The 27,459-nt window shown below is 40.4% G+C and overlaps 1 protein-coding gene across 1 annotated transcript in view; it reads right to left on the bottom strand.

Annotated features, from left to right (window-relative positions):
• The window catches only part of nlrc5 (NLR family, CARD domain containing 5), a 47,434-nt gene that overhangs the window by 5,198 nt on the left and 14,777 nt on the right, over positions 1–27,459 (bottom strand). Inside the window, exons 12-49 of the mRNA XM_061036900.1 lie at positions 23,000–23,231; positions 22,681–22,922; positions 20,379–20,462; positions 20,139–20,222; positions 19,867–19,950; positions 19,662–19,751; positions 18,649–18,702; positions 18,489–18,518; positions 18,119–18,202; positions 17,068–17,151; positions 16,500–16,589; positions 15,283–15,363; positions 14,673–14,756; positions 13,343–13,426; positions 12,790–12,879; positions 11,171–11,218; positions 11,059–11,088; positions 10,881–10,964; positions 10,711–10,794; positions 10,109–10,198; positions 9,843–9,902; positions 9,283–9,366; positions 9,060–9,143; positions 8,666–8,755; positions 8,448–8,513; positions 7,763–7,846; positions 7,033–7,116; positions 6,558–6,644; positions 6,346–6,405; positions 5,398–5,481; positions 5,208–5,291; positions 5,036–5,119; positions 4,244–4,318; positions 3,966–4,049; positions 3,778–3,861; positions 2,282–2,362; positions 1,881–1,964; positions 87–170 (exon numbers count right to left, since the gene is read on the bottom strand). Of these exons, the coding sequence (XP_060892883.1) occupies positions 87–170; positions 1,881–1,964; positions 2,282–2,362; positions 3,778–3,861; positions 3,966–4,049; positions 4,244–4,318; positions 5,036–5,119; positions 5,208–5,291; positions 5,398–5,481; positions 6,346–6,405; positions 6,558–6,644; positions 7,033–7,116; positions 7,763–7,846; positions 8,448–8,513; positions 8,666–8,755; positions 9,060–9,143; positions 9,283–9,366; positions 9,843–9,902; positions 10,109–10,198; positions 10,711–10,794; positions 10,881–10,964; positions 11,059–11,088; positions 11,171–11,218; positions 12,790–12,879; positions 13,343–13,426; positions 14,673–14,756; positions 15,283–15,363; positions 16,500–16,589; positions 17,068–17,151; positions 18,119–18,202; positions 18,489–18,518; positions 18,649–18,702; positions 19,662–19,751; positions 19,867–19,950; positions 20,139–20,222; positions 20,379–20,462; positions 22,681–22,922; positions 23,000–23,231 (3,276 nt within the window). The remainder of the gene's footprint in view (positions 1–86; positions 171–1,880; positions 1,965–2,281; positions 2,363–3,777; positions 3,862–3,965; positions 4,050–4,243; positions 4,319–5,035; positions 5,120–5,207; positions 5,292–5,397; positions 5,482–6,345; positions 6,406–6,557; positions 6,645–7,032; positions 7,117–7,762; positions 7,847–8,447; positions 8,514–8,665; positions 8,756–9,059; positions 9,144–9,282; positions 9,367–9,842; positions 9,903–10,108; positions 10,199–10,710; positions 10,795–10,880; positions 10,965–11,058; positions 11,089–11,170; positions 11,219–12,789; positions 12,880–13,342; positions 13,427–14,672; positions 14,757–15,282; positions 15,364–16,499; positions 16,590–17,067; positions 17,152–18,118; positions 18,203–18,488; positions 18,519–18,648; positions 18,703–19,661; positions 19,752–19,866; positions 19,951–20,138; positions 20,223–20,378; positions 20,463–22,680; positions 22,923–22,999; positions 23,232–27,459) is intronic.

The following is a 27,459-nucleotide window of genomic DNA, read 5'->3' as shown; positions in this document are numbered from 1 at the left end:
CTGGAGCCTTTGTTTTGTGAAGTTAAGTAAAATTGTTCCCTGCTCGTGTTACTTTAATAGCAGCATCAAATAGAAAATGTCCTTACTGAAGCTCTTCCAGGTGACTACAGCATTTCAAAGCATCCAGCAGCTTGTCTCCTGATTGGTCGCTGATAAGGCTCTTTGATAGACTGAAATGTGGGCACAGAAAACACATTCAATGTAAATGAGGAGTTATTTCAAAATGTAGTGTCATCATGCCTGATTGAAGACTCCAATAAGGACGCACTCACACTAGGCAATCTGTACCATGCCTAAGTATGCTTGACCCCCCAAAGACCCAAAGTGTGCTTCGACACAGTACAGTGTCTCAGGCCCAAGCACGGGAACCGATGTGGACATGGCCTTGCATTATTAAGTGTTTAAGTGCTGTATCTGATCTGACTCATCATAAGCCACAGTAAGTCTGTGCTATACAAGCTCAGGCACACTTACCATCTGAAGTCATAGTTCAAAGTTGCAGTAATGTTTCTCTGTGTTATTTCGCCAGAGAACATTCACCGAGCTGCATTTCACAGATTTTCTAAGGTGGAGTGTTTTCTTTCATGTTACTCAGTGCATGAGTCTACGTCAAGAATCAATCAAACCACCTTAAATGTTAAAACGATAACTGACCATAATGTTTGTTTGATCGTCTCTCTTGCATGACATACACTTTAGTGAGGGTTGAATTTTGAAGTGCTTCAAAAAGTGTACACACATTTTAACTGGCTAAAGGAAACTGCAAATGTTTTATTTCCTCACTTGGAGAAAAAAGCAGCAGAGCAATGTTCCGGTACGCTCCAGCAGGGCTACACCTACACATATGATAAAGTAACCGTGCTCAGGCCCGATTGGGGCTGGAGCAAAGTGAGTGAAGGCCAGCAGGGGAGTGGGGAGGGGGGCAAGCTTCGGCACGGTACAGGACAACTGGACCCAATATGAGTGCACCCTCAGACACTTTCATTTTGTGTTGGTTTTGGATCCCTCTTGAAACAAAGCGGTACATCTTATATCTTTGCTGATCTTGTCACAAGAAACATGGAAATGATTTTCTTTCAGATCAGATTCGGGCTGTCTCCATATGTGGTCCAGAATCAGATACAGGTCAGATCTGTAGCGATGCGGCCTAACAGCCAGGTCAGAGTGCATGTGACTGTGGCGTTAATTTGAGTCGTCTTTGTGATAACAGGTTGGGTGATAAGACGATGAGTGGTAATAAACTGTACCATGTAAAAACTCCTCACAGTTTAAGTCCCCAAAATGACATAAACTGACTTTAGCAGCCATAATCACTTTAACTATGTGTTCATAACAACTTAACAATATGTGCATGAATAAATAAACATAGCAACAGCATCAACTGCTTTAAATTCCCGCACAAAAGATTTGGCATAGCTGGGAGTGTGACACTTGTAAAAGGAGAGCGTGCTGCCAGATGGTCCTCGTAAAGAAGGTGATGACAGTCCAATAAAACGGCTGGTATGTTTTTAATGACTTTCACTGCACAGACACATGACCAAGCATTTGGAAACTCTATGAATTTGACACAGATCAACAGCACTGTGGATCTTTGCAAAGAATAAGAAAGCAGTAGTATATGTCATCAGTTAATAACCCTTGTAGAAAAGAACTACTACTAGGACTGGGCCGAGGTTCTTTAATAAACAATAAAATAATAATCTGCAGGCCTGTAAAACTTTAGAGGACGTTTAAAGAGAATGTTTGAAAAATAGAGTGCACATTAATCTGAACTATAAAAGTGTGACATGAAAGTATTTTAGAGTTTAACCTCTGACAATTAGGTAAAATAACAAAATCACAAAAACAAAATGCTTTTTTTTGTTTGTTTTTCTACCCACCTGATCCTCCTCAGCCTCCCCCAGAGAGGAAGAAGTCTGGTCAGCTGCTCTAGTCCTTTATCAGCCATCCTCCAGCCATCCAACCTGAATCCCCAAGAGAATAAACGACTCAAACACTTGAAAGACAAATGAGATTCATCACATGTTCATGTGCTAATGTTGATGTCCAGGACTCGGACAAGAGTCAAAGGACTAGGACTCAAGTCCAGGACTTTTTTAACATAGGCCAAAAAAAAAAGAAAGAATGAATGTGCTAAAGTGGAAAACTGAAACTTAACTTGGAATGGTTCAGACTCAACCTTTAGGACTCGGACTTGACTTGACTACCATGTCTCCATGAACACATACGTGCAACTTTATATAACTATATAACTACATATATCTATGTGTGGAAAACTCACCCGATCTCCTCAATTTGTGTGAGTCCCTCCATAGCAGCGAGGAGATCCAGCCCACCGTCTGCAGTGTCAATCTTATTAAGCCTGGCACACACACAAACCCAATGCACAAGGGCCAAATTAGCTGTCAACCAAGCACTCATATCATCTGTGAAATAGTTAAAGTCGGCTCCAATCAACATGTTGCTATAATAACGGTGAGGACAGAAACTTGTCATATCATATGAGGTGGATTAATATCAATGTAAAATGAGCTTTATTCAATTTATGTTTACTTATTTATAAACAGAACTGGCTTCTACCATCTAAGTTCTGATGTCACAGGACAAAGCGGGCCAAAGTTTACAGCTTTGCACTATGAGAGGACAGGGGAATGAAGCTCCCATGTGGGATGACACGCTACTTATTTATGAAGAGCTTCATGCTGAGCTGATGACATGCTGGTATGATGAGCTGCTGCAAGAGAAGCCACAATGGAGCTGAGGCTTTGGCAGCGACAGTGTCAGCAAATGTACGGCATTATATATAGAGCAGATTATAAGAGTGGTACGTACATGGATACGTGTAAGGAAAGAGTATCAGTGTGACTGTAAGAGGATGCCTGTCTGAAATAGCTTTGCAGGCTGGTACTGTATATTAGATAGACACCTCCTACAACATGAGGAGCTGTTAACACCCAGCAGAATTAAAAAAAAATCTATAAAAGGTATATTTGTTGTGCAGACGGGAGATATTTTTATTTATAAGGGTATTCTCAGTCTGCTTCCATCCTACCTACAGAGCTACATACTTCAAAAAAGTAATGGAAGTTACCATCTTCACTCGCAGGATTTACACCTTCTAACCATCCCTAAAGCCCGTACTGAATTAGGAACAAGGGCGTTCAAGTATGCTGCTCCCTCTTCTTGGAATCGGTTGCAAGATACTTTAAATCTTCAGGAGCTGGTTTCCTTGAATGTTTTTAAAGGTTGTCTTAATGATCTGGAGGCAGAAATATCTGACTGTAGATGTTTTAGCTAACTCGTATTGAACCTTTTTGATCGCTTTGTTGCTGATGACTTAAGACAGATTCTGATGAATGGTTCTTTTTGTGATTCCTGTATTTATGTGTTTTATGTCTGAAACCCTGTAATTGTGCTGCTGCCTGTCTTGGTCAGGACGCTCTTGTAAAAGAGATTTTAATCTCAATGAGACTTTTTCCTGGTTAAATACAGGTTAAATTAAAAAAAATTAAAATTAAAATTAAATGCAGATTTTCCAAAGATACATACGACACATAACAAAACAAATTCAAGGTTTAAAAAGCCCAGACAGAAGACATTATAACAAACATTGTGGATGTCCGGTGCAAAGTCATTACGCACACACACTCACTCTAATGTTTCAAATATCCTGTCATGGTTAGAGTGCGTCAACTTGTGGCCAGCTTAATGTTTTATAATGTCTGTCGTAACTTCTGCCAGTGTGAAATCAGGTTCTACTACAAGATTGTTTCTTACTTGAGAACGCGTATAGAGTTGACATTCCTTAGAGCTTGTGCCAGACACACCCCGCTCTCTTCGCTCAGCTGCCAGGAGTCCAGACTGTGGAAGGGGGAAAATAACACACACACCCATATAAACGATATAAACTTTATGGGATTAAGACATGTCTGTAAATATCTTCAATCTGCACATGTGTGTCCTACCAAAGGCGTTCCAGGCCGTCACATTCTCCCAGTGCTTTGATGAGCTGCAGCCCTCCAGCCTCCGAGCACACACAGTGAGAAAGACTAGAGGAGACAGAAGGCGACACTGTTTTATGTTTTTAAGCTCCATGACATGGCTGAAACATTCCACAAAATGCTGGGTTTGTGTGTGTGCAAAATACAAACCACCAATTGTACGGGGAACATGTCCATGACTACCTGTGATAATGATTCAAACTTCTACAGAATTACCATCAGGTCAAGTGTTGAACTCTTACTTGAGTGATTGTAGACGTGGCATTATTCTGGCCATACTCTCAGCTGCTGTGTCACTAACAACATGGCTGGATAGACTGGGAGAAAGAAAGGGAGATGTCATTAAAATCACACATACTATGGGGCGCCTGTAGCGTAGTGGTTAGTGCACACACACGCCTCTCCCTGATTTCAAACTCTATCCACTGTCCTAGCTCTACAATACATACATTAAAAATGTATTATTAATTAATTATATTATAATATTAAGTTTGTAAATCAATATCATGAAATGCAGAGCTAGTGTCGTTTCATGCATTGTGTCACAATACAAAATAACTAAGTGTTGGCAATATGGTAAAAAAAATAAAAATACACTAACAGCTTGATGCTTGGCAAACAGTTTGAAACAATGACGGTGTTCTGTTGACTTTTTAGCGTAACTCTCTGAGATGAGTCTTTTTTTTTTTTTTTTTTTAAAGGTTTATGTTTTGGGCTTTTCATTCCTTCCATTGTTTGAGATAGGACAGTGGACAGAGTCTTGAATAGGGGAGAGATGATTGGGGAATGGCATGTGGGAAAAAGAGCCACTGGTCAGACGAGAACCTGGGCCGCCGGCTTGGAGGACCTCAGCCCCCCCGCACCAACCACCAGGCTAACGGGTCCCGACTTAAGTTGTTTTAATGTACGAACAAATACAATGAGAGAGAGTACACTTGTATTTATATTCCGAGGGGGAGCTGATAAAAAACAATGAATAACTACAAAAGGAAGAATGATAATAAAATGTGATACAATGAGTTTGTTTTTCTCACTTTAAGCACTGAATAGCTGTAGCCTGGAGTAAGGTCTCTGAGAGCTTCTCAGCCACACGGGCCCAAATCTCTTTGGAACTAAAACTGCACGAGAAAAAAAGGAAAGATCTTGGCATCTTGGAACATCAAAACAAGCACTGGTAAAAGTTTCACATGTGAAAGAGGCTCTGACCTGAGAGAGGTGAGGTTTGGCAGTGAAGGCAGGACAGAAGCAAGAAACTCCGCTCCCTCTATGTCCATGTGGTTGTGGGAAAAGCTGTGGATAATGACAACAGTTATTTCATTTCAGCTTTGTTTCTGCAACATCTCTGCTGCTCACTGACTTGTTGTTATTTATTTTATACAGAAGAGGGAGCACTTACTCCATCTCCCTCAGTGAAGGGTACCTCTGTATAATGCTTGTCATAGGTGCAAGCTGGTAACCCTCGACTGCACAGTCCACAAGGCTAGAGGAGAGGAGAGGAGAGGAGAGGAGAGGAGAGGAGAGGAGAGGAGAGGAAACAATACATATTCTTCATTGTCAATCAGCATTTGAATTTGAATTTATTGATTCCACACTACTGGAACTATTTCAGTTCCTAGAGCCCCCTTTAGAGGAGCCTTCTCAGCTCCTGCTTCAGAGAAGGTACCATGGGGGTGCGAATGCAGACAGAAAAAAAGTTCCCATGGTGTGTAGTTCTCAGGGAAATCCCAAATAGACAGTTCCTCTTCAAAAAGTCCCCAGAACACCAGAAGTCTGAACAATTATTGTTTTGTGTCCTTCAGGGTTGCCTGATTGCAGTGCTTTCAGGCATTCCTAAGCGCTCAGGCTTCCAATCTTGCACCTTCACATCATTTGGCTTCACCTACAGCAGCTCTGATACTCCCTCCTCCACTCCCAGCAAGCGGCCAGATTATCTTTGCTACACTAGCGCTATATCGGCTTCTTATTCAGGTCACTTACTGACTGTTCTTTGGCTTTTTCATGTGTTGTCATTAGACTTCTAATTACATCTGCTTTGGTATTTTTCCAGTGCCTCACTCTGTGAAGTCCCAGCGCACCTGAACGCAGCCAGCCTCACCTCTACTACTACCCAAGCTTCAAGTCATTGTACTGAAACTCTTTGTTGTATCAACTGGGACTCATCCTTTCCCCCTCACCCTCTTGGAATCTCTCAAGTGCCACAGTGTTGTTAGCTTTTGTAAATTAAAAACCTCTAATAAATATTCCTTAAACACTTTATCCTGTCTCACTTTTAGGTCCAGGACTTTAGCTACACTGTCACATAAAGGGGGATATGAATTTCAAAATGCATCCAGATGTGCATTACCTTACTGAAGTCAGTTCAGCGTCCTTCTTCAAAGTCAGGTGCATTGTGTTGTGATGGACCCTGTAGAAAAAATATTACACAGGAGAGGAGACATATGACTTGATGGGGAATAATCCAGAGAGAGTTGCAATATGTTTAGAAATCTCTTTCACTAAAAAGGTCTTTCAAAGTCAGTGTGTGGGTGTGTTTGTGTGTGAATTTACAGTCCTCACCCGATAGTGTGAACATCGCTGCAGGCTTCCAGACATTGACACAGCAAACTAACAACCTCGTCTGATCTGATCCAACGCTCCTCAACACTACAACAAAGATAGAATTCAATATTTCAACCATCCAATAAAGCATTTTAACAACAGTTCTAACTATTTATTCTTCTTCCTTTTTTAAATTATCATTGTTAGAAGTATATCTGGTAAGCACTGAATTCAGACAGAAACACAAATATCTATTTTGTCATATTTTAAAACTAGTGTGCTGTGTATAAAGTTTGCCGATCTCAACAAAAATAAAAAAAAATAGAGAGAGATCCCTGACACAATTTGCTCTCGAGTTATTCAGACACAAGTGTTGAAGTGGCAGAATAAAAGCTATGGAGAAATGGCTCAGTACAACTCTGTTGAGCAACATGTCAACATTTCCTTTAAGAGAAAAAAAGCACAGGTCACAAGTAATAAGAGTCCTTCTTACCTGACACTGAGTCCTCTCTGACTGCTGTTCAACATTTTCACCAAGCCTTCGATCCAGTCAGACTCCAGATCATTGTTCTGGAACCTGTGGACCAATCACAGAAGTTATCATTTTTGTCTCTCTTAAAGGTCACATATTCTGCAAAATACACTTCACCATGTTTTTCTAACTCTAATATGTTTCCCTAGTCTGTCTACAAACCCCCCAATGATGAGATAATTCCATCCTCTCCGTTTTTTTCCTGCTCCACTTTTCAGAAAATGTGTGCTCAAACAGGCCGTTTGGAGAGTTCCCCTTTGTGACATTTTCTCCCCTTTCTCCCCCAGGTGGGTGACACTCCCACAGCTAGGTGTTTGTTCTGCCCTCTGAGTCTGCCTTCTCACCGTTAACAATTGGGCATGATGCAAGAAAGCCCTTCCAGAGAGGGGGCGTGGTCAGACACAACTCATTTACATATTCAAAGGTACAGACACAGAAACAGCCTGTTCTGAGCAGGGCTGAAATAGAGGGGTTTATAGGCATGATCAAATACAGGAACAGAGTGGATTTAGAATAAGAAACTTCACACACGTGTTTTGAGGACCTGTGAGAATTTTTTTTTTTTTTAAATCCACGTTAATAGGTAACTACATTAAAGATCTGATTGGTCTGCTTTTTATTTCAAATTTTAGAAAAGCATATTATCTAACGCCTACAATATGAAATGATCTGATGATTTAGAAATACTTACTTCAGTTTGGACAGACTGGGACAAGTGGACAAGATCTCTCCTATTCTGACCAAATGGTCCTGCTCCAAATTTCCCTCTCTGACACTAGGAGAAGAGAAATAACACACATGGAAGAATTCAAAGACAAAGGATAAACACTGCCTATTGTAACGTCTTCAGACAACGAAGCTGAAATGTCATGCTTGTTTGGGCTGACAATGAACTAGGCCAGAGTCACGCTCACCAGCTCTGGGTGACAAGCTGGTGCATAGATATCTATCAGCAGACCCCAAAACCTCTTGGCTCCCCTCAAAACCTCAGAGATGATTTCAGTGTGGTCAATGTACTCATTGTTCTTACATATTGAAATGTAATTGCTTTCAGGATGTGAGAAAAATAATGAATTAAGACACTTTATAAGCTGTAAGAATATATTAGTCATTTACAAATGAGAATGTCTTCAGTGTAATGTGTTTAATATGTGAAGCACTAAACAGAGGCAACGTACAAGCTAGACTCTCTGAGCACAAATATGCCATAAGGACAAAAAATTATGTCTATCCTTTATGTTTGTGAGGAACACCTCACAAACATGGTACTATGTTAACTTAGCAAACAATCTGAAGGTGTTTACATCTAACCAAAAGTCTGTGCACAATGGCACCCTTGTAACTTCAACTTAAATCACATTGATTTCTTGTCCTACCTGAGAGTTTTTTCACCACCTGCCTGTTGAGTGAACCAGATGAGACACCTCTGCTCTGCTCCCAAACTGCCAGCACACGTCAGAAAGTTGAATCCACGGACAAAGAGAGAAACAAGAATGAACACTTAATGTGTACACTTTCAACAATTAACAATTACTGCTTCGTTTTCTCTCCTTTGCTGCTTTGGTGAGCACCTTCCCGCAGCACACTAACTCACCTGACCTCTACACCGGACACGTTTGTACAGTCGCACAGAGTGCTGACCACATCCAGCAGGCCCTGCTGCGTCAGGCTGTTCCTGCTCACACTGTGAACACACATTCAAGCAGAGAGAAAAGTGGCTCTCGCATTCTGCATTTTTTTTTATTATTACAGTTTCATCAACACTTTGGCCAAAATCACTGAAAATGTTGACCAGGCTCTAATGGCAGAAAAGTTACTCACAAGGAAAATAACATTGTTCAAATAAGCAAACTAAATGGTTCAGAGTAAATGGAGGCCAATTGAATCTATACTCCTTAAAAGACTTTAAATAAAATAAGGATTTTGAATGTTTTCAAATACTTTCTATTTAGTTTGTATGCATTTATATTTCACAACAAGTGCCTTACTTGACATAGCTGATGATTTTTAGCCTCGGTAGAGTCTCCAAAAAACGCTTCAGTCCCTCGTCTTCCAGTTGGTTACCTGATAAACTGCAGTGACAATAAGGGATAACTCAGAATCTTCACACAGAATGTGAGTAAAGCGTACTGACACTGATATGTAAATTCTTTGAGTTTAAGTGCAGGGCTGATGTATAAGAGAGATGAGGTTTGTAGGAGAGACACATACTCCAGGGCAGACAGCTGGGGGCCATGTTGTAAGACACTGAGCAGTCTCTCATAGTTATCAGCATTCAGACTGAACCCAGTGAACCTGTGCAAAGACAGACAGACACACAGACAGACAGACACACAGACACACAGGCAGACATTCTGTTAGAGCATTAAGTTAGAAACTAGTTTTTTATTTCCTAATTCTGTGCTAATGTAGATAAAAAAAAGTCACACAAAGCCATCTGAAACCACATGACAACTGTCTGTGTTGCTTTTAGGAAGTCATCAGATCAATGTTTTTGTTGTTGCACTTGATTTTGGCTTCACAGATGTGGCTCCAAAATTTGAGTCAGACATATTCGTCAGTGAAACTTTCAAATGAAAAAAAATAATTTTTAAGAGGTTCTCTGCTATCTTCTTTTAGATAGATCTTTCCTTAGCGGAGGAGGACAACGTTTTTCTGATCCATTTTTCTACCAAGGTAAGTAGAAAGAGAAACTCAAAGAAGCTAGATTTGACATTCTGTATCATGTATAATTTTATATAAAATAGGTGAAAGTGCTGCTGATCACACACCTGCACCTGGCTTGTTCTGCTTTCACACTGTCAAAATGTACGAAGGATTCAAATTGATGCCTAAGGACGAGAACAAAGCAGGATTTCAGAAAAATACGATCATTGTCTCACATCAATAAATGACATTAGAATGTACAGACATGCTGCAGTGACACAGCTGTCATAAAAAAAACTTCTACTAGTTGTATTGGCAACAGATCAGACTGTCTTTAAAAAACGGTGGTTTAAATTTGTCTTGACCAATGAGACACAGTGAGGTTTTGTACCTGAGTTCCACAGACTTTACTCGATGACTGACCGTCAAACAACTGAGCAGCGTCACTGCTCCAGACGTAGATGAGATGCTGTGGCTGACGCTGAGGACAAAGAGGACAGGTGTGATTTAAATAAATAAGAAGTACAAATCCGTAATATCGACTCTCTCTCTCCATTTTCCGATCTCATCTCAAAACACATCTTTTTAAACCGGCATATTCGGTCTGATCATTCTCCATCCGGTCTCATTAATCCTTTACATCTGTACATTTGTGTTTACTGTGTTTTTAATGTTAATTTTATCATTGTGTTTTTACTTTGTTGTTTTTATCTCTGCTCTGTAAGGTGACCTTGAGAGTTTTGAAAGGCGCCTTTAAATAAAATGTATTATTATTATTATTATTACTTAAATACTACTTTTTATGATAGAGATAAGTCAATACAGTAACATTTTGATGTTAATTAATGTGAAATTTCCCCTTTTGCCTTTTCTGCCCGGAAAAAAAGCGTGGACACGAGGCATCACTCAATTGGTTATGTGTGTGTGTGTGTGTGTGTGTGTGTGTGTGTGTGTGTGTGTGTGTGTGTGTGTGTGTGTGTGTGTGTGTGTTACTTGAGTCTTTGTAGAGATTTCATCTTCGGCAGGACCTTGAGCAGGTTCTGAATCGCCTCATCTGTCAGTGAGCTGTGAGAAAAACTGACACACATAAATAATACTAATGTTCATCTGTTTGGTCATAATCTTGAAGTCTTTATGTGCAAAAACGTACAAATGTAACTTACTCTAACTCCAGATGCGAGTGACACTGGACCAATCGTCCACAGACTTTAGTTATATCTGTCGGCAGGAGGCTGCTGTTGTTAAGCCTGCAGCATAATGGAGAAGCTTTTCTTAGTGTCTGAATTTGGAAATAATAAGGTGTGAAATTAGAAGTGTCATCATGACCTTGCAGTACTATACCTGAAAATCTTTAGTTTTTGTTTTTCAGCCCTGAAAAGGAACACAGTTAGCTTATGCATTGAAAATTAAAACAGACTGTGATTCCAGATGTTTGCAGATGCAGCCTATCTACCTTCTGTCACGGCAGAACTTCAAGATCAGTCGCTCTCTGCCTCCATCACTGTGAAACCACCAGAAGCACTTCAGAGAAAATCTGTTTATCTGCATTATGCAAATTTTGACAAAAAATCCAATCCATGCAACTCTCTATGTAATACACTGTATACTATTAAAGCAGAAACCTCCTGTATTGGAAAATGAAGTGTGAAAATGAAGTTCTTCAATTAAGGTTGGCTCCATAAGCCCCAAGAGTCACTGCCGATTTCACATATGCACCCCTGAAAATATCTAATCTATCTATCAAGGTGACGTGGAAGTAGCAGACGAAGCAACAGAGTCTGCTATATGAGATGAGAATGAGAATATTTGCCTTTATAGCAATGCTACATGTAGTTCGGCGGAATGACTCTATCAACAAAACAGCTCAGAGGAACATACTGACAAACATAAAAGCTAATGCAGACGTTTAATTATGTGCACTGAGATCATAGTGGTCGCGTGCAGCGGTCACAGTATTTAAACGTCACTCCACCTCCCATTGGCTCGAGCTGAATTCTCTGAGAATAACCTGCTGTGTTCTCACATCAGCTCACTCGGACTCGGCTGCAGAAAAAAACACTAGGGGTGTGGCCGGAGAAATTGCGAGTGAAGTCTGAGTGAAAAATGTGTCTGTTTGTGTTCACATTTAAAGCTCCTCCTGGACATATATTCAGGAGTTTTATATTCAAGTGTGAAAGACTTTATTAATCATGAATTCCAGAAATCCCTGTTTTATAGCAGGAATAAACATGTTCACAGCCTGGTTCAAAAAATGAATTTGGTCTTAAAAGCTAATTTCTTAATGGGCACACACTGTATGGGGGTCGTTTTGATTATATTAAGGTTAAGAGTCATGCATGATTAGAGGCACAGCTGATTTGATTGACAGGCGAGTTGTAGTTGTCTGTCAGGAGGCTTGAGGCAGCTCCACATCCTTGTCTGTTTCGACGGTGACCCAAAGGTAGGTCGAGACATCATTTCCAATGTGGGGACTGCCATCAAAGGTCCGCTTTAGAAACCAATGAATGACTTCACTGAGACTACGTCCATGTTTTTAACGGTCTATGATACTCTGGTATAAACAAAGAGACATTTTTAGCAAACATCGGCAAACAGCCACCTTTTCTATTCCAACTTTCTTCCTGATTTGTCTTGGTAGCCTTCCAGTATAATTCCTGTGTAAAATCAGGGTGTGCCGATGGGTGAACGCAGCAGGTAATATTCCATAAAATTCAACGTGAGCGAGTGGGAGGGGTTGTTGACGCTTATATCCTGCCGCCTGCCCATGACCAATGCGACCTCCGAGCACGTAGTGAAGTTAATTTAATCAGATTTTTGCTGACCAGTATGTGCTTCTCAATTATTCAATTCATGTTGTCGATATGTGCAATCACATGTAGCATTGCAAAGCAAAAACTGTCATCATGGCGTCAGACTCGGCATGTCATTTTTATGTGGATTGCTTCCTGAGACCGCCGGTCAGAGACGTTAAACTTTGGTGAAAAATTACCTCAGGAGGATTTCATGAGCAGTGCATTTGTGAAAACTACTTAATACAGTCATTAAATGCCTAAAATGTAAAACAAAGAGTACCTGATGAGAACCTGTGTTAGGTTGCTGTGGGAGCACAAAGCACCAGCCAGCATCACCACTCCCCCCATGCTGATCCCATTGTTACTGGCACTGAAAAACACACACAGAGACAATAAGCCAGGGGAAAAGGACATATTTAATCTCATAAATAAGCCAATTACACAAAATAACGGCCCAGGCTAAACGTAGTAGATGCCAGCATTGACACATTTTTGTTTGGATCCTGGTTGTTTGGAATAGAACGGCCCTGCTCCTGCCAAGAAAACCAAGATTATATTGCATTTTCTAAAAACAAAACAAAGAGCCTCATCTCTTCAGAACACTTCCTTCAATGCCTGCCAGTTTGATTCATTCATGCAAAATGCACACTGTGCAAGCTCCCTTTGTCTGGGTTAGCTATAAAAGGTCTCCAGAATGGTCTTTTGTTATGTTATCACCTTGTGTGTGTGTGTGTGTGTGTGTGTGTGTGTGTGTGTATGTGTGTGTGTGTGTGTGTGTGTGTGTGTGTGTGTGTGTGTGTGTGTGTGTGTGTGTGTGTGTGTGTGTGACTTACTTGATTTCCAGGATGCTTCTAAGACGAGGCAGGAAGTCCAGCAGCTTCTTCAGTCCTTTGTTATCCAAGCAGTTACTGGAAAGGCTGACAGGGCAGAATGATGGGTCACATTAATGTCAGGCACAAGAGACTAAGGGAGCATATTGTTTGCTGCTAAATTATGAGAACGAAACAGGAAACGCAGAATGCAGGAAAAAAAAATTGCATTGCCTTACTATTGGTGGCTGAATCTGAAATGTCCATGCAGACAAAAGACTATTGCAAGTAGTGCTTTCATTCAGTAGTGCCTGTGTCCACAGACTGCGCCTGCAGCGCAAACAACCACCGCTTCAGAGCTCTTCTCATATGCGCTCGTTGTTGCTAGGTTAGGAAAGTTAACTTCTGCTTCCCTCGGTTAATGTCCGTTAGATGTGTTTAAGATAGCTCCGTGTGCTTAGTATTTACTTTATCACAAAGAAAATGATGTAAAGCAGTCATATACTGGCAGTAGCAGCAGCTCTACACCTGGAACTTGTTCCCTTGAAAAGACGAGTCAGATTAGCGTCTCAACCGCCATTGTTGTTGACAAAGCTGATGTCAGAAGTCCTGTTCCTTCTTGATTTAAGTGATTAAGTAAGTAACGTTGAAAAAACGCCACGCTGATCCAAAGTTCAACTATTTTCAACTCAGAGTGCCGTGACAATAAACAGCTGATGGCAAAGACTGAAAAAAGGCTGAACTACACTGAGGAAGGGCGCTGCAGGCACAAAGAAATGCTGTCTGTGGACACATTGATCTTTCAATTCAATTCAAGTCAGTAGATCATAACACCAATTTGCAAAATAAAGTATATCCTCTGAAAATAACTCTATGAGTCATGACTGTCTACAATGGGTGTAACACCCGAGTCCCACTGTCTGTGATGTTTTCAGAGTTTTCAGAGTCCTATCTTCACTTTGTTTACATCGCCCGGACGGCCGGCTGACTCCTCCCCTCACGTATAAAAGTTGTTTAATTGAGGGACTAGAGAAAAGAAGAATAACATACTGTACTCACTGCTTAACTGTGTTTCTAGATCACGCTCATTTCAGGTAAATTTACATGCAGTGTGAAGATACGAGCATAATAAAGATCGCTAGCATTAGCATGCTAACACAACAATGCAGCGCGAGTTGTTTTGGTTTCATGTTGGTGCTCAAGGGCGACATCTGCTGGATCAAATAATCACATATAAAGCCTTTAAGCTTACTAATACCCGAATATATATCATATACAACATTATGGTGTACAGTGTATCTGAAGTACAAACAGTTAATTACAGTTACAGCAACAATTCTTGTGTTTTTCTTACTCAATAAATGTGACATCAGAGGATCTTCCGAAACTCTGCCATATTCTCTCCAGATCAGCAGGCAGCAGTGCACAGCAGCTCAGGCTGAAAAGACAACGTGCTGATTACACCAGCTCCAAGTCATGTCAACTAAGTTCTTCTCAAAAACATACAGTAATCGTTCGGCTTATTGTCGGACACTTTGATGCCTGAGCGCCATTGTGTACATTTTGTGGAGCCTGTATCTCTGTACCTACATCTGGTTTTGAAGCCCGTTAGTATTCAGTTTGCAGTATACAAGTTTAATAAGGAAACATGGAACCTCCAGTGTAAATACACCGAGAGCAGATATAGTAGCAGAAGACATCTACATCTACTAAAACTATGAACAAAGCTCAATGAACTCACATCTACTTACTGAAGGTCATTTGGGATACACATAATTAATATTATCTCTAAAGCAATCTCTTGTTACAATAGATGCTGTTTGAACTTTGAACCTTTTGAATTAAATCATCTCCTCTACACAATCAAGGAAGCACTTTCTTCCTGCTTTGGCATTACCGCTCCAAGTGATGTACACGAAAAAAGTAAAGCTAAAATCCTGTTGAAACCTTCACTGGAAACATACCAAAGTTTTTTAGACATCTCATTCCCAGGCTGTTCTCTTCCTTCACTGAACCCCACCGACACCTCGACAGGACTTTGTAGTCTGAAACATAAAAATACAGTTACACTGCTGCAGTGGTTACACCTCTAAGTGAGTGAAGGAAATACTCTATGTGACTGATCATCATCATCATCAAGTGAGCTGCTAGCTGTTTTATTTACATACTGACACAAATGTTGCCATGGAATGGCATGCTAGTCTTACATGTTTGCATTCTCAGGGCCAGACTCACAGACTGATTGAGCGGCTTTTGCAGGCGCTAAACTTGTGCAAATGAGAGAAAAAGATAACATGGAATCCAACAACGTGCACAGGGGGAAATGCGCACAAACTGCACTGCTCAGCAGATTGTGTCCTGGGTGAGCCTGTCTCATTGCATCTATGTAAATTAAGGAAAATTTGAACACCAAACCGCTCTGGTGCTCTCCCTGTGTAGCAATGTGTAGCAGCCCCACTCTGACATCTCTCCACCAATGCATGTCCACAGGTCCTGTTTGTGCATGTGTGTGATTCAGGTCTATGTGTGTGAGAAGTATGCCTCTCAATAGTTTAAAAGAATTGCACCCAGGGATTAATAAAGTATGTAATAACAAAGACAAGAGGTCATTGCCAATTACAGTGGAGCTATTTAACACTAAATCAGCGCAATTTCTCCATCTCTCTTTTTTCTCTCTAAGAATGTCACACGTAAACTTTCCAATGATTTGGAAAAAACAATTCCGCCTCTGTATGACTTTAAAAAATAAAAATCAGCGTAAGTCTGAATATATGACTTTGAGATTGCTATTATTAATAAAAACACGGCTTAAATCTTTCCAGTGCTTTCAGAGACTCAACACATCTGTGGAGAGGTTTGGAGCAGTTTGTCAGTGAAATATATATCCTGAAAAATATCCTCCCCTCCCCTAAGCGCTCAACATCTTAATATGGGCAAAACAGCTGCATCAGCTTAGAGTGCAGGTCAGTGCAGAGCAAAGGTGCAGGCAGCATTTCTCCACATTAAGATGCAAAACAAGATCAAACTTGCAGGACAACTTTGTGGATATGTTGTCATATAATAAGTGCAAATTCTTATTTGGATAGGGTGCTCAAATGGGGCAGATTGTGGGCGCTTTTCTGTGCAATCCATTCTTCATAGATCTGTCCCGCAGTATGCAGTGTACATCACAGATTTGTACCTCACGTAAAGCTCCCTCACAGCAGGACAATCAGACAGCAGAGCAGTCAGAATCACCAAATCCTTCACTGAGGAGCAGCTCTCATTCAAACTGAAAAGAGAAATGTGAACATCAACAAACTGTGATAACTGGTGTTTAAGTACCTGAACAAGTATATCACCCTTTTCTATCTTTATGTTCTTAACGCTCCTGTGAGGACCTTTCAGGATTGATCTATTTTGGTGACCCATGTGGACAAAAGTATCTCTCTTTCCTGATCTTAAAACAAATTAATTTATTTGTTTTAAATGTGTAGCATACTTCTCATAATGAGTCTCTGGCATGGAACATGTCTGGGATTTTTTACATGGTGTTATTTATAGAATCATCTGACAACCCCTCCCAACGGTTTCAGGAAATAAGTATAACAATATAGACATAGTCACTGGCATATTTTGCAGGTCCTATATAGGAATCAATATTAATTGTGACTTGTTTAATTTCAGTCCAAATACTTTAAAATGTCTAAATGAGAGGCATTTCAGGCACCATACAGTTTAAAGGAAGTTTGGTATGTTTACACACTTACATGATCTTTTTGGTGACTTTAAACTTTGGCAATAACTGAGTGAGCGTCTTCAGAGTTTGAACATCCCATTGGACTCCAGATAGACTAGGATGAGAAAGACACACACACACACACACACACACACACACACACACAAAATGTGTATCACTGTGTACAATCTGCATCTCTCCAGGCTGAACTAAACCTCTCTCTTGGTCCGCAATGAGAAAAGCAAGTTCCCAGATATGGAGGTAGCCCCAGACTCCTGTCTGAAATGACTCATGTGGACCTGAAAAAAGACTTGTCCAAGCTCTCATGTAGACTTTCCACAAACATATGGAGGAGCGATGTAATGGGAAAAAGTCATCATTATGACTGCATTAGAACTGCAGATTGGCGATGGTGTAAGGGGAAGGATTGTCCTCTAGATATTGTTGAGAACTAGCATGTATGCTAAAACACTTCAACAATGTATCTGTGATGTCCATGCCAAATAAAATCTATCTATCCAAAATGTAAACATCACTGAGGTGAAGTTCTGAGGACTTGAGAGTTTAAATTGTGTCTTGTGTAGGGCACCCAAAACGTAAGGTTACAATGTGTAACCATGGTTCTCTGAGGCCGGAGAGATAGTCTCGATAATATAGAGAACTTGCAATTAATCGTAATATCTCTGTTTTCTGTGGTTGTCAGGTGAAAACACGTCGCTTTCAGAGGTATTAATTAACAAGCCCGTGCTGCAGCTTCACTATTTAGTGCTCAGCAGTGGATGCCACTTTCCTAAATGCTTTTTGACTTCCAGGCCTCCACACCGATCATGTGACTGTAAGCTATGAATCGATATATTTAAATATTAAAAAAAATAATAATAATTATTGAGCAGACCTCAATAAATGTGCTGTATATCACCTGACAGAAAATTGGTGCCCCATTTTTTGCCCCCCGGGTCTACTTGCACAGGTATTTTAATGTGAGACAATATAATTTAAATAATTGAATATGTGCACATACACTCAGTGTTTCTCTGGGTAAGGCTCTTTTAAAGTGAAACATGTGTTAAAGGTTTACATACTCCAGGATGCAGTAGGCAGGGCAACATGCCAGCGACTTTGCAAGTTCTTGTATTTTTCGTTTGCTCCATTTCTGGTTCAACAGGCTAGAGAAAAAACAGCAGGAAGAAACTTGAGTTATTCAACAACAGAAAAGTGCAAATCATAAAACTCAAAAAGATATTCAAGACAATGTGAAAACGGACTAAACGTGAGCAGGCTTTGTTATTACAGGTTCAGATGCTTTTTATGGTTACGATTATTTTATAACGAGTCACAGTGCTTCTTTTAAAGAGCCTTTGAACTTCAGAGAAGGCGCATAGGACAACAAGGAACAAACTGTCAGTGTTTGTGAAGATCTGGCAAGAGTGTTGTTGACTTGTATCTTCTTACCTGATTGTTGGTTCTGAATTATTGTGGTGGCTGAAGAGAGAAATACAAGGATGAGAGAGAACACCTCCCTTTGTACTGGATTCATTTAATGAATAGTCACAGAGTATGTTTAATACATTTTCTGTATTAAGACATTAGGTTAATCCAACCATGAACTCACCTGCTCTGCAGATCAGAGGTTGGAGAGAAAGTAACTGTCACGTCTTTCAATCCGCTGCAAAAATAATAAAGACATATTAACATAATACAGAGTTGTATTACAATATTAACTTTCTAACTTTTTGGTTATCTTAGAGGTCGAATTATGTGCAAAATGCATTTTACCATGTTTTTCTAACACTAACATGTGTTCCTAGCCTGTTTACAAACCCCCCAACTATAAGAGAAGTCCGTTCTATCCATCGTTTGCCTGCTCCACTTTTCAGAAAATGTGTGCTCAAACAGGCTGTTTGCAGACTTTCCCTTTGTGACATCACAAGCTAGACGTGCATTCTGTCTGTCTTCGCCATCTTGTCCCAGTGCTGGTTAACTCTCTGGCCACTTATACAGACTGTAAACTGGGCCGATGTACCACGGTGCGTTTACATGTGTTAAAGTGGCACGGTGAATTGTGTGTGAATCAAAGGAAACTCAAGATGGGGAACTTTCAATTACAGGGCTGATCATGCAGACTAAACGTGACTCTGAACATGATTCAAGACGGCTGATGAAACATAAGTTACACAATTACCACCCACGACAATATTCTTTAAGTAATGACCAAGAAAATGTGTCGCTCCTCCTGTGCGCCCTCCACCTGTTGTCTCTCGCATTCTCCATGTGTGTGGGAGAGCAGCTGTCAGAGGGCTGAACCCTCGGGGGTGATAAAAGGGGGTGGTGGGTTTCTCTTTGAATGCAGAAAATGACCCATATACTATAAAGCATGATTGTATTATTTAAGTTTTCTGAACATAAACACACACTGCATTTATCTTGTGTTGCCATATCTCACTAAATATAGCAAGAGGGAAAAATATTGCAATGTCAGTTATTTTTTTCTGATAGTGTGCAGCCCTGGTGGAAAATGTCCAAAACAGACCTCCCAGTGTATAAACACTATTTATTTAAGCATACTATAATAATCAATTAAGCTCAGTTGGCATTGTGCCTGTGTGTGAATGATTGGAGTCATACTCTGCATGAATGTGCTGGATGTTCAAACACGATGACGTCTTCCTGATGAGACAGTTCACTCCCTCGAGGGAGATGTTGTTTCGACCCAGCCTGCAAAATGCACCAACACACACACACACACACACACACACAACACTTACGCATTGATACGACATCTTCAATCATTGTGATTATCTTAAAAAGAAACTCTCAAAGTGAATCTTACATTATCGAGACCAGTCCTGGTAGATTGGCAAAAACATCAGCAATGAGTTCAATCCCTTCATCTTTCAGATTGTTGTCACTCAGACTGCAACACAAAAACAAAAGCTCTGTGTCAAATATTTCATCATGTAAATAGATATTTGGAGTCAACAATCCATTTGGGAACACTTAAATTTGTACACACATTTATAAAAAATTCATGACAAGGTGTGAAAGAACAGGTTAAACAGGACGTTGACTGAATCAGTGTAAATTGTTTTGGATCAAACATACTTGAGTTCAGTGAGGTTTGGACAGTCCTGTAGAGCTGGGGCCAAAACAGCTGCTCCTGTGGCAGTCAAACTGGCCCCACAGAACCTTTACAACACACAGACAAAATCAGTAAATCACTGTTGTGCAGGGTCTAAAAGGCAACAACAAAAAAACGTCCACTCTTTATAAGCTAGATGGAAATTAAAGAGACAGGCTTCAGAGAAAAATAGTTTGAGAGGGGAAGAATTATTTTGATCTTACTCTAGTTTTCTCAAGGTTGGGAATTTCGACAAAATGGTGGATAACTTCTCAGCAAACTTGTCACCATACTTGCGGCTGCGAAAACTGAAATGACAGAAATAGTTTCAATAAAACGTGTCACTCATGATGAAACAAAGACGTATTTGTGATAGGAAGCTGAGTAGCCAAGACTCCCAATCTTCTGGCTTTTCACTTAGAAGTTGAAGATACGTAGAATAACTTTTTTTGCTGCCATGTATAAACAAGAAAGTCAGTGTATTATATCCGCAGTTGACATGTATTCTACTGGATGATAAAATAAAATGTAAAAGCAATAACTCGAAAATAACTGCCTTTACTCACATACCCATGCACAGTATACACATTTCAAACTCAGTGTCATGTGAATAATAGCTGTATTGTTGTTGTGATCATTGGTTTCTCTTTTTGCAGCTCAGTCCGTTTACTAGCCGGTTTGTCCTCAGTCATGCGGTGTACAGCGAGGCCGATCACAGCCCAATCAGCTGCTATCAACCAGTCGGTGGACTTTCTGGCATGTTTGATATTTTGGTCGTACAACTGCACACAATCGCGCAGTGAGCAGAGCCACATACCGAAATCACCATGGCAACAGAAGGCATGTCTGTTTAATTTGTCTTCTCCCTCCCAGCTGGCAGGAAATATTTGTTGTAATTTAGCTGCTAGTTAGCTTGTGTTTATTGGTGATGCAGATTGTGTGTGTGTGTGTGTGTGTGTGTGTGTGTGTGTGTGTGTGTGTGTGTGAGTGGTAGAGAGAGAGAGCGAGAGTGAGAGAGAGAGAGGGGTAGAGAGAGAGAGAGAGTGGGGGAGAGAGAGAGTGAGAGCGAGAGAGAGAGAGACAGTACATACTCTACGAGACCTCTAAAGTACACAGAGATCTGACTTCAACCTTGATCTGTGGGAGTTTCCTATTGACAACTGAGAATTCTCTGTCCCGATTTAACTCGTACAGTGTGAGCTCTCAGGTCCTGACTGGCAAACGGGTCTTACCGTGTGAGCACGGAAATCGTGAGCTTTGGTCGTGGGTCGTTAACGATTCAGTCGTACAGTGTGAGCTGACATTCCACCCTGTTTTTTTTTTTTTTACAACCGTGCAGTGTACGCTGAGCTTTACACACCTTCTAGCTTCATTTGGTTTTGTTAAATGTCTGATTCCATCTTGCCTTCTAACTTGAGGCCTTCTTAAATTCCATGCCAGTGTTTGAGATTATTTAAAATTATCCTTTGAAGGCGTCAGTGATTGTCTTTCTTGATTCGGTCCTGGGAACTGTATGCTTCGTTGTTACAGAAAAAACCAGCAGACCACAAGGAGCCGGAAAGGAAACAGAGCTATAAACAGATCACAGTGTGTGTGACAGGTGGACAAACATCTAAGAAATGTCAAACTCAAAGCAGCAGTTTTTTTTTTTAAGATTCTCAGCTGCTTCAAATGTCCAAAATCGAAACACAGGCTTTAAGGTCCTTTACAGTTCAACAACAGCCACTGCTCCACTATTATGCTACAGGTTGTCTTTTCATCTGCTCCCTCGTGTGCAACAAACTACACAGAACTGAGAATCTTCCCATCACATCACCCAGCTTGTTAACTGTGCACCTAACTACTTTGCATATGCACTTTGCATGACAGATGGCAAATCATCCAAATGTGAATATAATAGAAACTACAGAGTAGGAAGTGTTTCTGTATCTAGTGCAGTACACAGATAAGACTTCAAATCCAGTTTTTCAAATTTTGAGAAGGCTAATATTTTGATTTTAATTCTGAAGCTTGACACATAAGTGTTTTAGTTACTGTTGTCAGGATACCAGAATTTACACTTCCATATGATCCTACTAAAAATCAAACAACATTGATACCTGTTTTGATACCATGCTGACAAAAGTAGAACTTCTTGGCACCTAAAATGTGGTTATTTCTTGTTTATAAATTACCAAAAGATGCAAGCAAACCCCAAGCACCCATTCTAAGCTGCACAAATGCATTGGCAACCTATTGAAACCTAAACCTTGATAATGACACCTCCTCCTCCTCCTCCTCCTCCGCTCTCTGTGTACACAGGCTTTTGTAGAGTTTGAAAAGACCACAGTCGCTCTCTTTCTTCAGCTTGCAGTAGCTTGTGGTTTAAGTATAACTGAAGATCCACTGTTATGTAAATCTTCAATCCTTTTCTATTTTTATCGAACATTAAAATAACACAGATTGTATGGTTTAAAATAATACATTTTGACAACCTTAGTATGTGCTTGTGTGATTGCTCATATTGTTTTCCTTGCGTGGACCCACCAGAGGTAGTGAATGTACTGACACCTGGTAAGGGCGTCCAAACACTCCAACTCCATTGAGCATGCTCCAAAGTCTAATCCAACTCCAATATCACCTACTGAGTTAACTACAAAAGCCAGAGCATCAATATCAATAGGTAAGAGTTGGATTCTACGCAGCTCCAGGGTGGGTCTTGTACCCACAACCTGATTAGCCAGTTGTTGGTCCTGGCTCTCCTGGACACAATGGCAAAGTTCCAAAACCTGAAAAGATGCAAGAAAGAAGGATCAGTGAGGAAACAAAAGAAAAAACACCTGGATTCATTCAGTTCACGGTCTACCTTTGGCCCCGTCAGCGTGTCTCTGTGACACAGGTTTTTCAGCAGATTTAGAACAAGAACTTGTCGTTTTTTGACCCAATTTTGGGCTCCTGTGCCACTAGCTGTCATGGCTAATTGAACTAAGGCCTGAGTGCATTGTGGGGAAGACAGGCCGCACACAAACAGGTGTAGGGAGTCAGTGAAGACTGTCCTCTGGTCTGACTTGGTTGTCCAGCGAGTTCTGAGGCTGAATCTGAAGAGTAATGAAGGAGAGAAAAGAGCAAAGTCAACATTAGACATGGATATAGATTAATGTACACACCTGTACATAACAGACCTTTGGGAGGGGAATTCAGGAACCTACATGACCCGTTCTACGGATTGGACATGTCTTAAAGTCCCTCAAGCTTTCACTGAACTCCATAAATCTGCATTTTCTTTTGATGCCCCAAATCCATGGAAAGCCCTCGAGCCAAACTAAAGATTGAAGTTCTCCCCTCTCTTGCAGAGTTTAGGATTTTGATTTCTAGCCAACATGTTTTGAATTCTAAGTATTTTAATTTATCTCAGTTGTTTTTGTAATTGATTTTGGTTTTTTATTGCTTGTTTTAATATTCTTGTAATCTAGATGGCATTGGAAATGAGGGAAACCTCTATGTACTTTCGAGAATACATAAATGTTTAAATATTGCGGTGTAGAGGAGGGTTTCTTGCCTCTTCAACCCGGTGAACAACTCACTAGTTAGACATATCGCAAATCGCCCATATGTCACCAATGATTTCAAACTAGTACAGAGACTACCAGAGAAAAAATAAGAATATTCCAGGTGTTATGATGTGAACGCTAGGTGAATGCATATATTTGGATTGACTTAATAAGATTAATAATGAGTAACTTCATACTTGGTAAATGGACTTGAGCTTGTATAGCACTTTTCAAGTCTTCTGAATACTCAAAGCACTTTTTACACCGCATGTCACACCTACACATTCACACACTGATGGTAGAGACTGCTGTGTATAGTGACCATCAGAAGTAACTAATCCTATTCATGCACTTTCATACACAGCTGACGAAGCAGCGTGAGTAACTTAAGTGTTAAATGTCTTGCCCAAGGACACACCAGACATGTTGATGCAGGAGCTGGGGATGGACTGTAGTCTCTATCAACTGAGCCACTGACGCCCACTTAGACTTAGACTTTATAGTAAGTCGAAGTATGCAGAGTAGAATCAAAGTAAAGCAGTCTGTAGTTTTAACTGCCAAATGTATCAGGGAAATCCTTTCCCTCACATGCAAAAGTATTACTTACAACAGGTTTCTATCCCCACAATCAAATCACACAGGTTCAAGTATACAGCCGTGTATTAACACCAAGTCTATCAGACACCCAAGGTCCAAACTTTAACCATTCAATATGTGCACTTAAAGCAGGGCTCGACATTATTACTGGCCCACTGTTAAAATACTGCCTGAAAAAAAAAAATAGACAGTAACACGTTCTCGATTTCACAATGCTTTCCTGTTATACCGGTGTTTTGTCAGTAATTGTTTTTAAACGTTGCGCTAATAACTGCTACAGCATCAACCTATCACAAGTGCTCGTGCGCGCTCATATGTGTCACAGTTGAAAGGCAGCCGACGGCTTCACTGCTGTCACTTCTCGTATTGTACACTTGCACACAGATCTTAGCGCAGGTTTTCTCTGATAAAAAACATGTTCGGTAAAACGGTTTTAAAACCATCAGATCTCGACAAATGCCGAGCTAAATTCAGCTTTCAAGGAAAACAATCACCAGAAAAGTTGAGAGTGAAAACAGAAGGGAGAAAAGTTTGAGCCACAGTGACAGGCAGCTGGAGGAGCTGGAACACGTTGAAGTTAAAGACTAGATCCTGGTAAAGATAAAAGTTATTCACAAAGCATGTTAGCCCTTAAGAGAGCTCCTAAAGTAAAGATCTAAGGATGAAGAGTTTCTCACAGAGAAGAAAGAAGGAGAGATTCCAGATCTATCACAGCCTCATATTAATATCAGATTAAGTAGACTGTTACAGTTACCAGCATGGTGAATAAACATGAGCACATAAATATAAGAAAAATACACAATATTTTTATAATTAGAGCTCAATTAATTAAATAAAAGTTGTAATTGACTTTTGCATCAGAAAAGAGTAAATTGGTGACAGTTATTTTTTCGAATCAAAAGTAATGTTCCTGGGTCAGCGGTTACAATGGTTGGGCCAGTGATCTCTAAAAAGTAGTGGCCCGGAGGCCCATTGGCAAATTTACCTTAATGTCAACCCCAGCTTAAAGGGCTTTAAACAGGGTTTTATAGCACACTTTCAGAGCCTGTTAAAGATCCCGTGCACATTGGAGATTATTCGTATTTAAACACTGCATTGATGGTGAAGTCATAGCGACACAATCTATTTCATATTATCCAACAATCCAAAATGTGTCATTTACAATATGGTTTTACAAAGTAAGGCTTTATTGAGTGAAAGTGGTCCCTCCTGCTGTGTAACATCTGCTGCGCCATGCATCACTGTCAGCCCTTTTTCTGACCTCCTGAGGCTCCACTCCTGTGATTGGACCATCTGTTTTGTTTCAACATCAGCATATTTCTACTCTCCTTCTACAGAGATAGGTCAGAAATGTCACATAGCTCCCTGAATTGAAATAGCTCATCTTTTTTCACGCCTGCATGTAGTTTATTTCTGGTGCGGAGAGAGAATTGAACTTTCCAAAACAAACAAAAAATATGAAGAGCATATAAAAAGTGATGCTTTGTTATTAAAACAAACTAGTGTGAACCAACGTCTCTTTATTCTGTACTATACTGACATTAATGTAGGACTTGTGGCAAATTAACATTATAATTTAAATAGTCTCTAATGAGAGGTTTGTATAAGCTAGGTTTATTTTAGTAGCAGTGCACACACAGCACGGCCTTTCTCTCTGATAATTTGTTCCAAGCAAAGAGCATACGGCATAAAAGTGAGAACAGCATAACCGGTGTAAAGAGATAAAGTTTCATGCATATACGTGGACAAGTAAAGCTCTGTGTTGGTATGCAGGCGATTGGGTTATCCAGGACAGGCTGCACTGTTCATGTACATCTATTTCCAGTAGCTGGCTAAGCTGATAATTGATAGGTTCCTTCAGAGGAGATGTGAAGGACATCCACAGCATCTTCATTATGTTGTAAAAGGTCAACTGAGATTTTGGCTCACAGAAGTTACATTTAATTCAATTCAGAGGCCTGAGCAAAGTGCACTGATTACTGCTGATTAATGGAGCCACATTTCCCAACTGTAGAAATGCCACCTGATCTTTCTTTGTACCCCCCTTCAAAGAACCCTTTCTCTGGATCCTTCTGTTTTAGGGAATGTAAGACCCAGCTGATGTCTGATGAAGGGTTAGGGCAGGGGTGGGCAAACTTTTTGACTCGCGGGCCACAATGGGTTCTAAAATTTGACAGAGGGGCCGGGCCAGGAACAGATGGATGGAGTGTTTGTGTGAACTAATATAAATGACATGTAAAAGCCATTACATGAAAGGATTTGGCCTTTAACAGGTAGCAAAGCATGAATATGTAAGGCTCATTGTACAAATTGATTTCCAAATGCATTCATTTAATTAAATTAAATTTTAATAAACACAGTAGAGAAACTCACGTTCAGTTTCAGTGGGAACAGTGTTGTTGATCTCCCTTTTTTGCCAGTGCATTAAAGTCTGGGGTTATTTTTTGTAGTGGTAATTCTCAGGATAGATCCGAGGTGTTGGTCAGTTAACTTGGATCTGTGAGGGGCTTTGTTGCTGTTCATGACGCTGAATGTCTGCTCACATATGTAGGTATATCGCTTAGCTCGGGAAATTCGTCAGATTTCCCCATTAACTCCAAAAATGCGCTGATCTCCTCTTTCAGCTCCCACACTCGTTGAAACACTTTGCCCAAACTTAACCAGCGGACACGAGAGTGGTACAGTAAGTCCTGATGATCCGCATCAGTTTCCTCCAGGAACATAATAAACTGACGATGCTGAAGTCCCCTTGCTCGTATAAAGTTAACACGTTTTACAACTGGATTCACGACATGACTAAGCTGCAATACAGACTCACATAGAGATTCCTGATGGATGATGCAGTGAAGGAAAATAACATCCTGGTCAGGGTTTTCCTCTTTCACTTTATCCTGGATTCTTTTCAGCAGCCCAACATGTTTTCCAGTTAAATTTGGCGATCCATCCGTTGTGACATTGACAAGTTTACTCCAAGGTAGCTTCATTCTCTCGATGACAGCAGACACCTGGTTATACAAGTCCTCTCCTCGCGTTTTTCCTTTCAGGGACTCCATGGTCAAAAACTCCTCCGTTATCTCAAAACTGTCATTAATCCCTCGGATAAAAATGAGGAGCTGAGCAGTGTCTTTTACGTCATTACTTTCATCCAACGCTAGTGAATATAACTTAAAGGACTCAG

The sequence above is a fragment of the Labrus mixtus genome, chromosome 4 (genome assembly GCF_963584025.1).
Source record: "Labrus mixtus chromosome 4, fLabMix1.1, whole genome shotgun sequence".
In the NCBI taxonomy this organism is placed as follows: Eukaryota; Metazoa; Chordata; class Actinopteri; order Labriformes; family Labridae; genus Labrus; species Labrus mixtus.
This window is presented reverse-complemented; position numbering and strand designations above follow the sequence as displayed.